Source organism: Carcharhinus amblyrhynchos, chromosome 14, assembly GCF_965287045.1.
Source record: "Carcharhinus amblyrhynchos chromosome 14, sCarAmb.v2.hapA, whole genome shotgun sequence".
Taxonomy (NCBI): Eukaryota; Metazoa; Chordata; class Chondrichthyes; order Carcharhiniformes; family Carcharhinidae; genus Carcharhinus; species Carcharhinus amblyrhynchos.
In genome coordinates, this window is record NC_137337.1 from 69841950 (window position 1) to 69855125 (window position 13176).

At 44.0% G+C, this 13176-nt stretch overlaps 1 protein-coding gene across 3 annotated transcripts in view; it reads right to left on the reverse strand.

Moving 5' to 3' along the window:
• Positions 1 to 7522, reverse strand: part of pcnx1 (pecanex 1) — a 264945-nt gene extending 257423 nt beyond the window's left edge. For all 3 annotated transcript variants that reach the window (XM_080203059.1, XM_080203058.1, XM_080203057.1), the window contains exon 1: positions 7200 to 7522. In XM_080203059.1, the coding sequence (XP_080059185.1) occupies positions 7200 to 7352 (153 nt within the window). In that variant the 5' untranslated portion in view covers positions 7353 to 7522. The remainder of the gene's footprint in view (positions 1 to 7199) is intronic.
• Positions 7523 to 13176: the final 5654 nt, after the last annotated feature.

The following is a 13176-nucleotide window of genomic DNA, read 5'->3' on the forward strand; positions in this document are numbered from 1 at the left end:
TCTTTCCCTTTACTGTTCTCGCCTTGCAGGGCATCAAAATTGTTCTGACTGCTGCAAATATATTTAAATTATAAGTTTTAAAAGGCACAAAAGTATTATTTTTCACGGAAGCCTTTGTTGAGGTTACTACAGCTTAGAACTAGCATTATCATGCATTTTTAAAGCTCTAAGTCACACGGTGTAAAGCAGCACAACAAAAGCTTGTGACCATATTTTAAGCTCTTATGTACAGACAATGAACAGCAACAGAAGACGCCAACTTAATGGCACATCTGGAAAAGATCAGACCAAATCACAACAGTCAGGCAAATGATTTTCTCTGGCGCAATATCCTGCCATAAATCCCACTACTCTCACCCGAGTGTGTTATTTTCTCCATCAGTTTCTCATGTCACTGGCATTTTAACATTGCTTTGAATCAACAGTTTATTTTACATTGCCAGTCTTTTGCCTCTCTTGATCCATTCAAGAGTAAATGAAATTTCCGGCTGATGTGTGGAAAGCTTGTGAACTCCATTGACAAGTGTTCCAGCAACCAACTGGAAAATCCCTCCAATGTTCAGAGGGGTAAACACAGGCAGTTAAAAACATGCTAAGCGAAATACGCCCCACCAAGTCAATTATCCTAATTGAAATAAAATATATATCTTCTTAGTTGGAGCCAAGTGTTCCAGAATCATTGTTCCGTGACTCCAGCTGGGTGCATTTGCGTGGATATTTGATGAAGACAAAATTGAGCCCAGCTGTGATATGTCCTTCTCCCAGCCCCACTTCATTCAAAATAGCCTGATGATAATCATTGGTCAGATGCAAGGTACCATGGAACAAACGCCATGCAGGAAAATGTTACCTCATCACCCTATCCATCTATCATCAGAACTAAACACAACCCTGTCTTCAACAAATACTTTCTCACTTCCCAGCTAAAGAGATTGTTTCAGGACAGCGGTCAGGAAATAAAAGCAGCCAGTTCTACATCAATAACCTTGACCATCACCCGAGCATCATTTTCCCTGAAACCTCTCCTTACATAAGAACCATGAGCAGGAGTAGGCCATTTGGCTCCTCCAGCCTGCTCTGCGAGCCAATAAGATCATGGCCACTCACCATAACCCTTAATTCCTTTACTGTTCAAAAATTTATCTACCTTTGCCTTAAAAACATTCAATGAGGTAGCCTCAACTGCTTCACTGGGCAGGGAATTGCACAGATTCACAACCCTTTGGGTGAAGGAACTCCTCCTCAGCTTGGTCCTAAATCTGCTCTCCCTTATTTTGAGGCCACGTTTCCTAGTTCTAATTTCAAACAACTTCCCTGCTTCTACCTTCTCTATTCCTTTCATAATCTTATATGTTTCTATAAGATCTCTCCTCATCCTTCCGAATTCCAATGAGTATAGCCCCAGTCTACTCAGTCTCCCCTCATAAGCCAACCCTCTCATTCCACAATTAACCTAGTGAATCTCAGCTCTCCAGTGCCAGTATATCTTTCCTCAGGCAAGGAGACCAAAACTGTACACAGTATTCCAGGTGTGGCCTCAGCAGCACTTTATGCAGCTGCAACGTAACCTCCCTGTTTTTAAACTCCATCCCTCTAGCAATGAAGGGTAAAATTCAATTTGCCTTCCTAATTACCTACTGCACTGACAAAAAAGACCAGGGATCAAACTGTCTGTTGGGTCAGTATCATTCCATGCATCCACTATGAAGCTACTTATTGGGAAGTGGAATTCTCAAATACACGTTGATTCTTAAAACATTCCTACTTCATTGAAAAAATATTTCCCCTCAGCACTGATCAAGTGATGCTGCCTCATTGTTGCTAAAATTACTAATTATTGAAAAACATCGAGATTCATAACAACTCGAGAAATACTTTTATGAAATACTACAGATGGGATTTCCCTCAACATTGGATAGGGACACTGTATGATAGCAAAACAAATGCTTCATAACATGTTGGCGTCTTCGTTAAATAGAAGATGTCAGATGTGTCAAAGAAACTCGTGAAAATTGAAGTGCCCAAGTTCTATTTTCTCTTTCTCTCTCAACTAGCTACGGTGCCACGAGAACCATACAATAAATGGACTTGTCTCAGTGTCAGGTACAAAATGTACAATTCCTTGCGCATTTATGCAAATAACTTCCCCAAACACAGACCAAATCTGCAACAGGTACATCAAGTCAATCAGTTATCCCAATTTTCTTAAAAAGTAATGTATTCTCCCTCTTAAGGCCTCTCTGAGCTTTGTTACTGTCAAGCTGATGTTGAGATGGTCACACTTTTGTTATAACTCGATCACTGAATTTCTACAGTGCAGAACATAAGAACATAAGAAATAGGAGCAGGAGTAGGCCATCTAGCCCTTCGAGCCTGCCCCGCCATTCAATAAGATCATGGCTGATCTGTCGTGGCTCAGTTCCACATTCCCGCCCTCTCCCCATAACCCTTAATCCCCTCGCTTATCAAAAACCCATCAACCCGCGTCTTAAAAATATTTAGCGAGGCAGCCTCCACCACCTCAACGGGCAGAGAATTCCAGAGATTCACCACCCTTTGAGTGAAGAAGTTCCTCCTCAACTCCGTTCTAAACCGCGCCCCCCTTTATCTTGAGGCTGTGCCCCCTAGTCCTACTGTCCTTTCTGAGCGGGAAGAGTCTCTCCACCTCTATCCTATCCATCCCATTCATCATCTTATATGTCTCAATGAGATCTCCCCTCATTCTTCTAAACTCTAACGAGTACAAGCCTAGTTTATTCAGCCTCTCCTCATAGCTCAACCCCCTCAACTCCGGTATCAGCCTAGTAAACCTCCTCTGCACTCCCTCCAAGGCCAAAATATCCTCGTGTAGGTCATTTGGCCCATCGAGCGAGCACCGATAACAATCCCACCCAGGCCTTGTCCCCGTAACCCCATGTCTTTACCCTGCCAAAGTCCCTGACACCAATAGTCAAGTTAGCAAGGCCAGTCAACTTAACCTGCACATCTCTGAAGTGTGGGAGGAAACCCACGCAGACACAGGGAGAATGTGCAAACTCCATACAGACAGTCACCCGAGGCCAGAATTGAAACCAGGCCACTGACACTGTAAGGCAGTAGTGGTAACCACTGTGCCGCCCTCAATGAAGTTGCAAATGCACCACCTTGACTGGGATTTGAGATACAGCAGATGCTCTACTTTATCTATTTTATTTAATTCTTTTCTGCAGGCAATGTTTTGGTGATTTATACTCTCAAGTTGAGGGATGGACACTGGTTACAAGTGGAACAATTTTCCATTCAGACACCCAGTAGCAGCATCAAGCTCTCAAAGAGTATTCATTGCCCAGACTTCGCAATCTTGGAAGAGTTTTCCCTGTCCTTCACAAGACCATTCTCCAGTCATAAATTTAGCACCAATTAAATACTCACCAGCACAAACCAGCTTGTTTCACTGAGAACACATACACATGGGCGCGTGAGAGAGAAGGCGCGAGAGAGAAGGTACAATGCTTCACAACAAGAACTAACACATTTCACAGCTTCAACACCATTGCCTGTAAATTCCAAGAGCTACCATTTGCAAATGGCCTGTATGTTATCATTACTGTACCTCATCATTGGCATGTTCCTGTGAAGCAAATGCTGTGATTCAAAAAAAACATGGCTGCAACACAGTTATGATTCACAAACATTTCACACCATTTTGTTATTTGATAAAGTCAAATCTTTAATTATCTTTCCAATGTTGACATGAATTACTTTTTGCTAAACTACGCTGAAAAATATTCTTTTATTTCAAAACACTACCAAGTCTGACCTATTTTCTCCTTCATAGCATCAGCCCTTCCACTCACACCACATTGTCACAGCTTCCTAGTCCACTGAGCTGACAGATTCAATGCTCTTCAAAGCTCTTCCCAAGTTGTACCTGTAAAAACTGCAGCTCGAAAACTCTAACCCCCCAACGTATTAATGCAAAATAAAACTCCCATTCTCCCCGTCTGCAATTTTTCCCATCTTTCAACACAAAGAACTGAAAATTCTTATCTTTCTCAACAACAGTTTCACAGTCTCACTCTTCTCCAAAGCTCCAAACTCCTCCAGTCCTACCCACAAGCTTGTGCCTCCCCTGCCCCTAATTGCACATTCAAAGGTGTAGTCTTCAGTCAGTTTGGCCACACATTTCGAAACATTCACTCTAAATTGCTCTGCCCTAACTGTCACACTTTCCTGCTTCAAAGCTCTTCAAAACATGTTAACTTGCCCAGCTTTTCACTGTAAAACTGCCAACTTTGGTCAAACACATTGTTGAAAGTTTCATCACATGACTTCCTGTCTCACATCATCCCTTCCAAAGAGCTTTTCTTCATATCCCCACACTTTGTATAGTTAACAAAAATATAGTTTGTATAGTTAATATATAGTTTGTTATAGTTAAATATAGTTTGTATAGTTACACACTTTGTATAGTTAACAAAAATAAACTAGGTTTGTACTCGTTAGAGTTTAGAAGAATGAGGGGAGATCTCATTGAGACATATAAGATGATGAATGGGATGGATAGGATAGGGGTGGAGAGGCTCTTCCCGCTCAGAAAGGACAGTAGGACTAGAGGGCACAGCCTCAAGATAAAGGGGGGGCGATTTAGAACAGAGTTGAGGAGGAACTTCTTCACTCAAAGGGTGGTGAATCTCTGGAATTCTCTGCCCGTTGAAGTGGTGGAGGCTGCCTCGCTAAATATATTTAAGACGCGGGTTGATAGGTTTTTGATAGGCAAGGGGATTAAGGGTTATGGGGAGAGGGTGGGAAAGTGGAACTGAGCCACGACAGATCAGCCATGATCTTACTGAATGGCGGGGCAGGCTCGAAGGGCTAGATGGCCTACTCCTGCTCCTATTTCTTACGTTCTTATGTTTCTTATTCAAAAAAAGAAACAATTATTTTAATGCCCCTATGATTTTATTCTCAGGCTGGTGGCAACACCACTGACCAAATCTGGAGGATTTGGCAAGCCAAACTGTTCAGTATGTCACTCCTGTTTTGAGTTAAGCAGATAACCAATTAAACAAAATCAAATAAATTGAAAGACAAATTAAAGAGGCAGCCCCTTAAATGGATACTGCCTTAAACAAAACGCAAATTACATGGCATGATGACACAGTGGTTAGCACTGCTACCTCACAGCGCCAGGGGCCTGGGTTTGGTTTCTGTCTCGGGTGACCTTCTGTGTGGAGTTTGCACGTTCTCCCCATGCTTGCGTGGGTTTCCTCCCAAGCTCCAATTTCCTCCTACAAAGGTGTGTAGATTAGGTGGACTGGCCATTCTAAATTTTCCCTTCAGAGATTAGTGGGATAAGTAAATGTGATTACGGGGTAAACCTGGGTATGAGTCAGTGCAGACTCGATGGTGCAGAATGGCTTCCTTCTACACTGTAAAAATTCTATGATTCTATGAAACTCAAAACATTAAACCAAAACGTAATTAAGAGAGTTGATATTGCACCTCAATCCCCGTGGTGCCCACCCGAAGATCTTGACGGTGTGTAGATACCACATGCTTCTTCCCTAGGGACACCTGGCTGTGAATGTAGCTGCGGTAGAGGGGCAGACAGGTGGGTTGGACAACTGCCTTAGTGTTACTGTTGCTCCATGAAGCAGCATGGGATTTTTTAAATACAACACATGCTTGAAATAGAACCAATTAATGTGACCAGCAGCAGATTGTACACTGAAAAGTGTTACTGCTGCTGCACCAAGGCATGGTTTCTAAGTGCGTATATGGAGATAAAGGATGCACAAAAACTATGTAGAAAATAGTCTGCCCAAATTTATTTGGCTGTGTGTCTATTTTTGCCTCCTCAGAAGCACTTTGAAACATTTTGCTGTGGTAAAGAAACTGGAGATGCAAGTATTGTTATAAAGCCCACTGCAATGGCTTTACTCAAACACATCATTTTGCCTACATATCACACAGGGTTATATCTAACTGTTTACCAAGAGCTATGTACAGAGAATCTCAACATCATAAAAAGGTTATCATAAGCCACGAATGAGTTATGGTGCTTGCGAAAGGGCTGTCATTAACTCTCCACTCCCGGTAAGGATGCCTCTTGTGCATCATATGCAACACGTCACCTGTTTATTTATTCTTACTTTTTATATGCCCATTTTTTTCCTGAAGCACAACCTACTAAATTAATCAGGTGACATGGCAGCCAGTAATAAAACAGGAAAAACAACACCAGCTGGTAAAACATAGAGCAGGAAAGATGACAGCAATCTTTTCAATAAATCAAAAAAAAATCAGAAGTAGCTTTGCCAATGTGTTCAAATAAACACAAGAACCAACATATTAAAAAAGCTTGCTTACTGTAGTCCTTGCAAAATAATAAACTAAAAGCAGATGGACCAGTGGAAAAAAATGCATATAACTGGAGAGGGGCAGCATTTTAAATCATTTCTCTACAACAGAGACCAGGAATCTTTGATGTTAATAATCATTGCAAGTGATCAACTCTTCAATCCGAAATATTAATTATACAGACGATTGTCCTGTTTCCCAGCTATTTTTAGGAACGTTATCATTCATGCACTTTGTCTTGCAGCTGTTTATTCCAGTACCAGGGCAGCACGGGGACACAACGGTTTGCACTCTGGCTCACAGCGCCAGGGACGCAGGTTCAATTCTGGCCTTGGTCACTGCCTGTGTGGAATCTTAACATAGTCCCTATGAATCTGTGGGTTTCCTCCAGGTGCTCCAGCTTCCTCCCACTGTCCAAAGATGTGCAGGTTCGGTGGATTAGCCATGTTAAAGTGTCCCTTAGCATCCCAAGAGGTGTAGGCTGGAGGAATTAGTGGGGTGAATATGTGGAACTATGGGGATAGGGTCTGGGAAGGATGTTCATTGGAGAGTAAGTGCACACTTAGATGGGCCAAATGGCCTGCTTCTGCACTGTAGGGATTCTATGATACTTCCAAAAAAACGTCAAACTAAAATTGATTTTTTTTTCGAACAAAATCCCTCAGTATTGCCCCAGAGGCTATTATCTTGGAGGGGGGACAGTTAGTGTTATGTGTGTTTGTTTGTGTACACATAATATGATATAAATAATATATTAACCCACACAAATACACATGTACATTTCTGAAACATCACTGATGATCCTCAAAACATCCCCCACTGGTTATTAGTAAACAAGTACAGCCAGAAATACTCACCATGTACAATGTGAATGGGAAACAAAGGAAGAAAAGCCAGATGTAGAGGTGGAAAGCATTCACAAATGTATTTTGATGGGGATCATAATACCATCCGCCAGTGATGGAAGCCCAGACTCCCTGCCTCAGGATTTGTAGAGTCTGAGACCCCATTTCTGTCCATAAATCGTTCTAATAGTGTCCCGGCGGTGTGAAAGCAGGAGCCCCGAGCCCCGGCTATCCTCCTTTGTACGTATAAGCTGCCGCTGTGTGGGTCGCCGCTGCCTTCCACTTACTACCGACAGCCATCTTGTCGTGGGGCAAACGGCGGCAGCTCGGATGACCCGCCGCGGTCCTCCAGCTCCGACTCGGCTATCCCGTCGGCCCGCGGAGCCGCAGCCGCCTGGTAAACAGCGACAGCGTCAGCTGGGATGACCCGGCATGGTCCTCCAGCTCCGCCTGGACTATCCCGTCGGCCCGCGGGACCGCAACCGGGTACCGCCAACGACTGTGGCGGTGATCAAGAAGGGATACAGCCGCCTCCTTGTGAGGACTGCAGAGCCGTCCGCCACCTACAGGCATGTTCGCGGTTGTGCAGAGTTTGATGTTGCTGGAAGTGTTTAAGTTTATTTATTATTGTCGTAAGTAGGCTTACATTAACACTGCAATGAAGTTACTTTTAAATCCCCTGGAGCAGCCAGTAAGGGTCATAGAGACTCACAGCACTAATCATAGAATTCCTACAGCGCAGAAGAAGGCCATTCGACCCTTCAAGTTTGCACTGACTCCACAATCCCAATGTGGAGATTCTGGTGTTGGACTGGGATAAACACAGTAAGAATTCTCACAACACCAGGTTAAAGTCCAACAGGTTTATTTGGTAGCAAACGCCACTGGCTGCCCCTTCGTCAGGTGAGTGGGAGTACTAGTCACAAACAGTGTATATAAAGACACAAACTCAATTTACAGAATAATGATTGGAATACGAGTCTTTATAGGTAATCAAGTGTTATAGGTACAGACAGTGTGAGTGGAGAGAGGATAATCACGGGTTAAAGAGATGTATATTCCAGGCAAGACAGTTAGTGAGGTTAATGAGGGTACCCCCACGACTTGCCTGGACTTGCAAAATCTCACTAACTTCAAACGTGGAGATTAAACATCCTTGTGAGAAAGACAAGGGGTGGGATCATCCGTCTGCACTTGCCCCAAAACCAGAAAGTCCTGCCCCAGGTCAACGGATCTTTGCCTGGTCCACTCCCATCCCAACCGCCCGCAGCCAGTATGCTTCCCACGGCAGGAGGGATGAGAAAAATCCCCCCGAGATTTCAGTGAAATTGGTTGGCTCACAATGTGACTAATATCTGTGTGAGTTGTTGCTAAATCCATGGAATCGTGTTTGGTCGAATCTGTCATTTATTTTGTAGTGTGGTATGTTCAACCACAGTTCACCTATTAATCCACACACACTTCACACTAGCCTGTTAGAGTATAAGATAGATATTGTAAATTTATCTTCTGAACTTATAAAGTTTATTTTTGTTTATTCCAAACCAATGGAATCTAGTAGCTTTATTTATGTAATAAGTATCTTGAATCTCAAGCTTTCCTCCCCCCCGGCCCACACTCCCGGGTCTGGCCAAGGATCATAACGAGGGATAATATATAGCAGTGCAGGGCCAATAACTGAGGCTGCATTCAAGGAATAGCGCAAGATTAGTACTGCTGCCTCACGGCACCAGGGACCCAAGTTCAATTCCAGCTTCGGGTCACTGTCTGTGTGGAGTTTGCACATTCTCCCCATGTTTGGGTGGGTTTCTTCCAGGTGCTGTGGTTTTTTCCCAAACTCCAAAGACGCAAGGGTTAGGTTGCTTGGTCGTGCTAAATTGACCCTAGTGACAGGGGAATTAGTAGGGTAAATATGTGAGGTTACAGGAGTAGGGCCTGATGGGATTGTGATTGATGCAGACTTGATGGGTCGAATGCCCCCCGCTTCTGCACTGTAGGGATTCTAAGATTACCCGGTGAAGTAAGCAGCAGCCAACAGTGGGACGAGGAGCAAAATTGCTCTGGAAAACAGAAGGAAAGCAGTGCCTCTCACTTTCCCCTCTGCCATTTGCTTCCTTGTTTTTGAACCTCAGCTCCTGGTCCCACCAGGTTGGTTGACTGACCTTTGACCTAAAGAACTGCAAATATGTATGACTCCTTCTCCTGTTTTATTTCATTCATTTGTTCATGGGCTGTGGGTAAAGGCCAGCATTTATTACCCTTCCCTAAATGCCCTTGAGAACGTGGTGATAAACTGTCTTCTCAAATGTGTAACAATCTTAAACAGGGGCTCCCATTTCACTCGAAGGTCTGGACCCCATACAAAACATCAATGACACAAGACAAACTTTGGATACAATTTCCACTTTACATGGAAATTCTTTATTACCCCTTAAGCAATAATATAAACTTACAACACAGATAAAACCCAAGTACAGGAGCTCATTCCTGGGTGATCGGTCCACTGAATGAATTCCTGTGCACAACTTTTTTTTAGATATATCCAATCAAAGTTTCCACTGGTGAGACATCCCAGATCTAAACTGACAAGACAGGCTGCCCTTTTCCTGTCTTGGGCTTGATCTACATGATCCAAGCTGATAGGAGCAGGCATTGCACCCCCTCCAGTGCTTGATCTCATTTGCATCTTAGCCAAAAGGCCCAGATGCTGTTTTAAAAAATTGCTTCAAATGAAGCATCAGTGTAACCCCATTGACTTCTATCAAGTGCAGGACTAAAACTGCACTTGATCTGAGCCAAAAGGCCGAAAGCAGCCTTCCTATGACTTGTTATGATTGAGCAAATCAAGCTTACCTGGCTGCAACAATAATGTCATTGACTGTGGCTTTGTACCTCATTCTGACCCTGTTCCCTTGACACATAAGATAACACCTTGAATAGGATCATCCTATTGGGTTTCATCACCTTATCAATCCCACCATGGCTATGGTCTTTCTGGATTTTCAGAAGGCGTTTGACAAAGTACCTCACAAGAGGTTATTGCAGAAGGTCGAGGGACATGGAGTTGGGGGTAGGGTGTTAGCGTGGATAGAGGATTGGTTGTCAAATAGGAGGCAGAGAGTGGGGGTCAACGGGTGCTATTCGGATTGGCGGATGGTGACTAGTGGAGTGCCCCAGGGGTCGGTGCTGGGGCCTCAGCTTTTTACCATTTATATAGATGATCTGGAGGAGGGAACCGAGTGTAGGGTGTTGAAATTTGCTGATGACACCAAGATTGGGGGAACGGCAAATTGTGCGGAGGGTGTGGAGAGTCTGCAGAAGGATCTAGATAGGCTGGGCGAATGGGCCAGGAAATGGCAAATGGAATTTAATGTTGGCAAGTGTGAGGTGGTCCACTTTGGTAGGAAGAATGGTAGGAAGGACTATTACTTACGGGGCGAAAAACTGCAGCAGGCGACGGTGCAGAGGGACCTCGGGGTCCTTGTGCATGAGTCGCAAAAACCCAGCTTGCAGGTGCAGCAGGTGGTCAGGAAGGCGAATGGGATGCTGGCCTTCATAGCGAGGGGGATTGAATATAAAAGTAGGGAGGTCTTGCTGCAGCTGTATAGGGCATTGGTGAGGCCGCAGCTGGAGTACTGTGTGCAGTTTTGGGCGCCGCACCTGCGCAAAGATATTTTGGCCTTGGAGGGAGTGCAGAGGAGGTTTACTAGGCTGATACCGGAGTTGAGGGGGTTGAGCTATGAGGAGAGGCTGAATAAACTAGGCTTGTACTCGTTGGAGTTTAGAAGAATGAGGGGAGATCTCATTGAGACGTATAAGATGATGGATGGATAGGATAGAGGTGGAGAGACTCTTCCCGCTCAAAAAAGACAGTAGGACTAGGGGGCACAGCCTCAAGATAAAGGGGGGGGCGGTTTAGAACGGAGTTGAGGAGGAACTTCTTCACTCAAAGGGTGGTGAATCTCTGGAATTCTCTGCCCGTTGAAGTGGTGGAGGCTGCCTCGCTAAATATTTCTAAGACGCGGGTTGATGGGTTTTTGATAAGAGAGGGGATTAAGGGTTATGGGGAGAGGGCGGGAAGGTGGAACTGAGCCACGACAGATCAGCCATGATCTTATTGAATGGCGGGGCAGGCTCGAAGGGCTAGATGGCCTACTCCTGCTCCTATTTCTTATGTTCTTATGTTCTTATGCAAGACAAAATGTATGTGATCATTTCCTGCCTTGGCAAAGGGGTATCTCCAGGTGCATGTGAGCAATCTGAATCTTGATAAGGCAGGAAAAAAGTCTTTTACAAGCATCCTGAGAGGCCATTGTTCATGAGAATTGTTGTGTGTGTGTCTGTGTATTACTGCTTAGGTAAACTGTCTTTATTTTTTAAAAAGTCGATATGAATCCCGGGGATAATGTCTTCAGTCAGAATTATTCTCCCCTCTTGTCCTCCTCACTCCATGTTCCTGCTGCCCAGTGTTGAGCACAACCATGCCACAACAGTTACATTAAATGCGCAAACAGAAATATAAGATACATTAAAAATGCCTTACAGCATAACAAAATATCAAAATGCCTGACAATTCCACTGCAATCCGTGTGGCGTAGGTCCACCCAGAATCTGTTAGGAAGAGAGTTCCAGAATTTTGATTCCTCAACAGTGAAGGAATGATGATATAGTTTCAAATCAAGATGATGTGTGGCTTGGAGGGGAACTTCCAGAAGGTGGTTCCCATGCGTCTACAGCTTTTGTCCTTCTAAGCGGCAGTGTTCACAGGTTTGGAAGGTGCTTTTGAAAAATCCTCAGTGAGTTTCTACACTGCGTCTAGTAGATTGTACACGCTGCTGCCATTATGCATGAGTGGTGGAGGAACGAGCGTTAAGGTAAAAGTAAATCATTGGAGATACTGGAATCTGAAACCAAAACAGAAAATGCTGGAAAATCTCAGCAGGTCTGGCAGCATGTAAGGAGAGAAAAGAGCTGACGTTTTGAGTCCAGACGACCCTTTGTCAATGCTAAAAGGCATAGAAAGTGGGAGATATTTATACTGCAGGGTGAGGGAATTAAAGATAAGTCATAGTCACAGAAACCAAGGGATAAGACAGCTAATAGCACCGAGAGAATAAAGGGTGTGAATGGCCAAACAGCAAAGAAACTAAATTGAAGATGTTGGTGGAGGGGGAGGAAAATGGATCTTTCTCTATACCCTAGTTATGACTGTAACACTACGTTCTGTACTCTCTTTTTTCCTCCACTATGAACAGTATGCTTTGTCTGTATAGTGTGCAAGAAACAATATTTTTCACTGTATCCCAATACATGTGGCAATAATAAATCAAATCAACATCAAATCTCACAAATTTCCACAGACCTATCTTCCAAGTTGCAGTGATGGAGACTCAGGAGCTGGTCTCCGACTCAAACTGTGCTGAATCATACAGGATCCAAAATGTTATTGGTTTAGGTTACCCTACCAAATTAAATCAAGTTTCTCCAACTATTCAGTTTCTGACACTACGCTTGTCATTAGATGAGTCAAGACAGAGCCCACACTGTAGTGTCAAATTCAGGCCATAAGATGGCAGCTGGCGAATAGTGGACTGGGCAACTGTAAAAATCATTCTGGAGAAACATTTGGAGTCCAGGACATGCGCACACATATTAACTGTGATCGTTTCAAGGGACTTATTTATCTGGCGCTGGGTGATTGCGGATGGTGGGGGGACCTTACCTGTCCCACCCACCATGGGAATTATACTGACGGGGGGGTGGGGGGGACCATGCAAATTGATCTTGGGTGGGATTTTCTGGTTTTGGGGCAAGTGTGAATGGAAAATCCCATCCATTGTGTCAGTGCTAGTATTTTTTGGAAGTTTTATTTACCCGGCAGCATCAGCACCTGTGATGAGACACTCTAAAGTGGCATGCCGATCTAGTTCCAGTGGGTTGTCGCTGAAAGCACCAACTTTTGTTGCTGCAACAACACAAAATGAAAAAG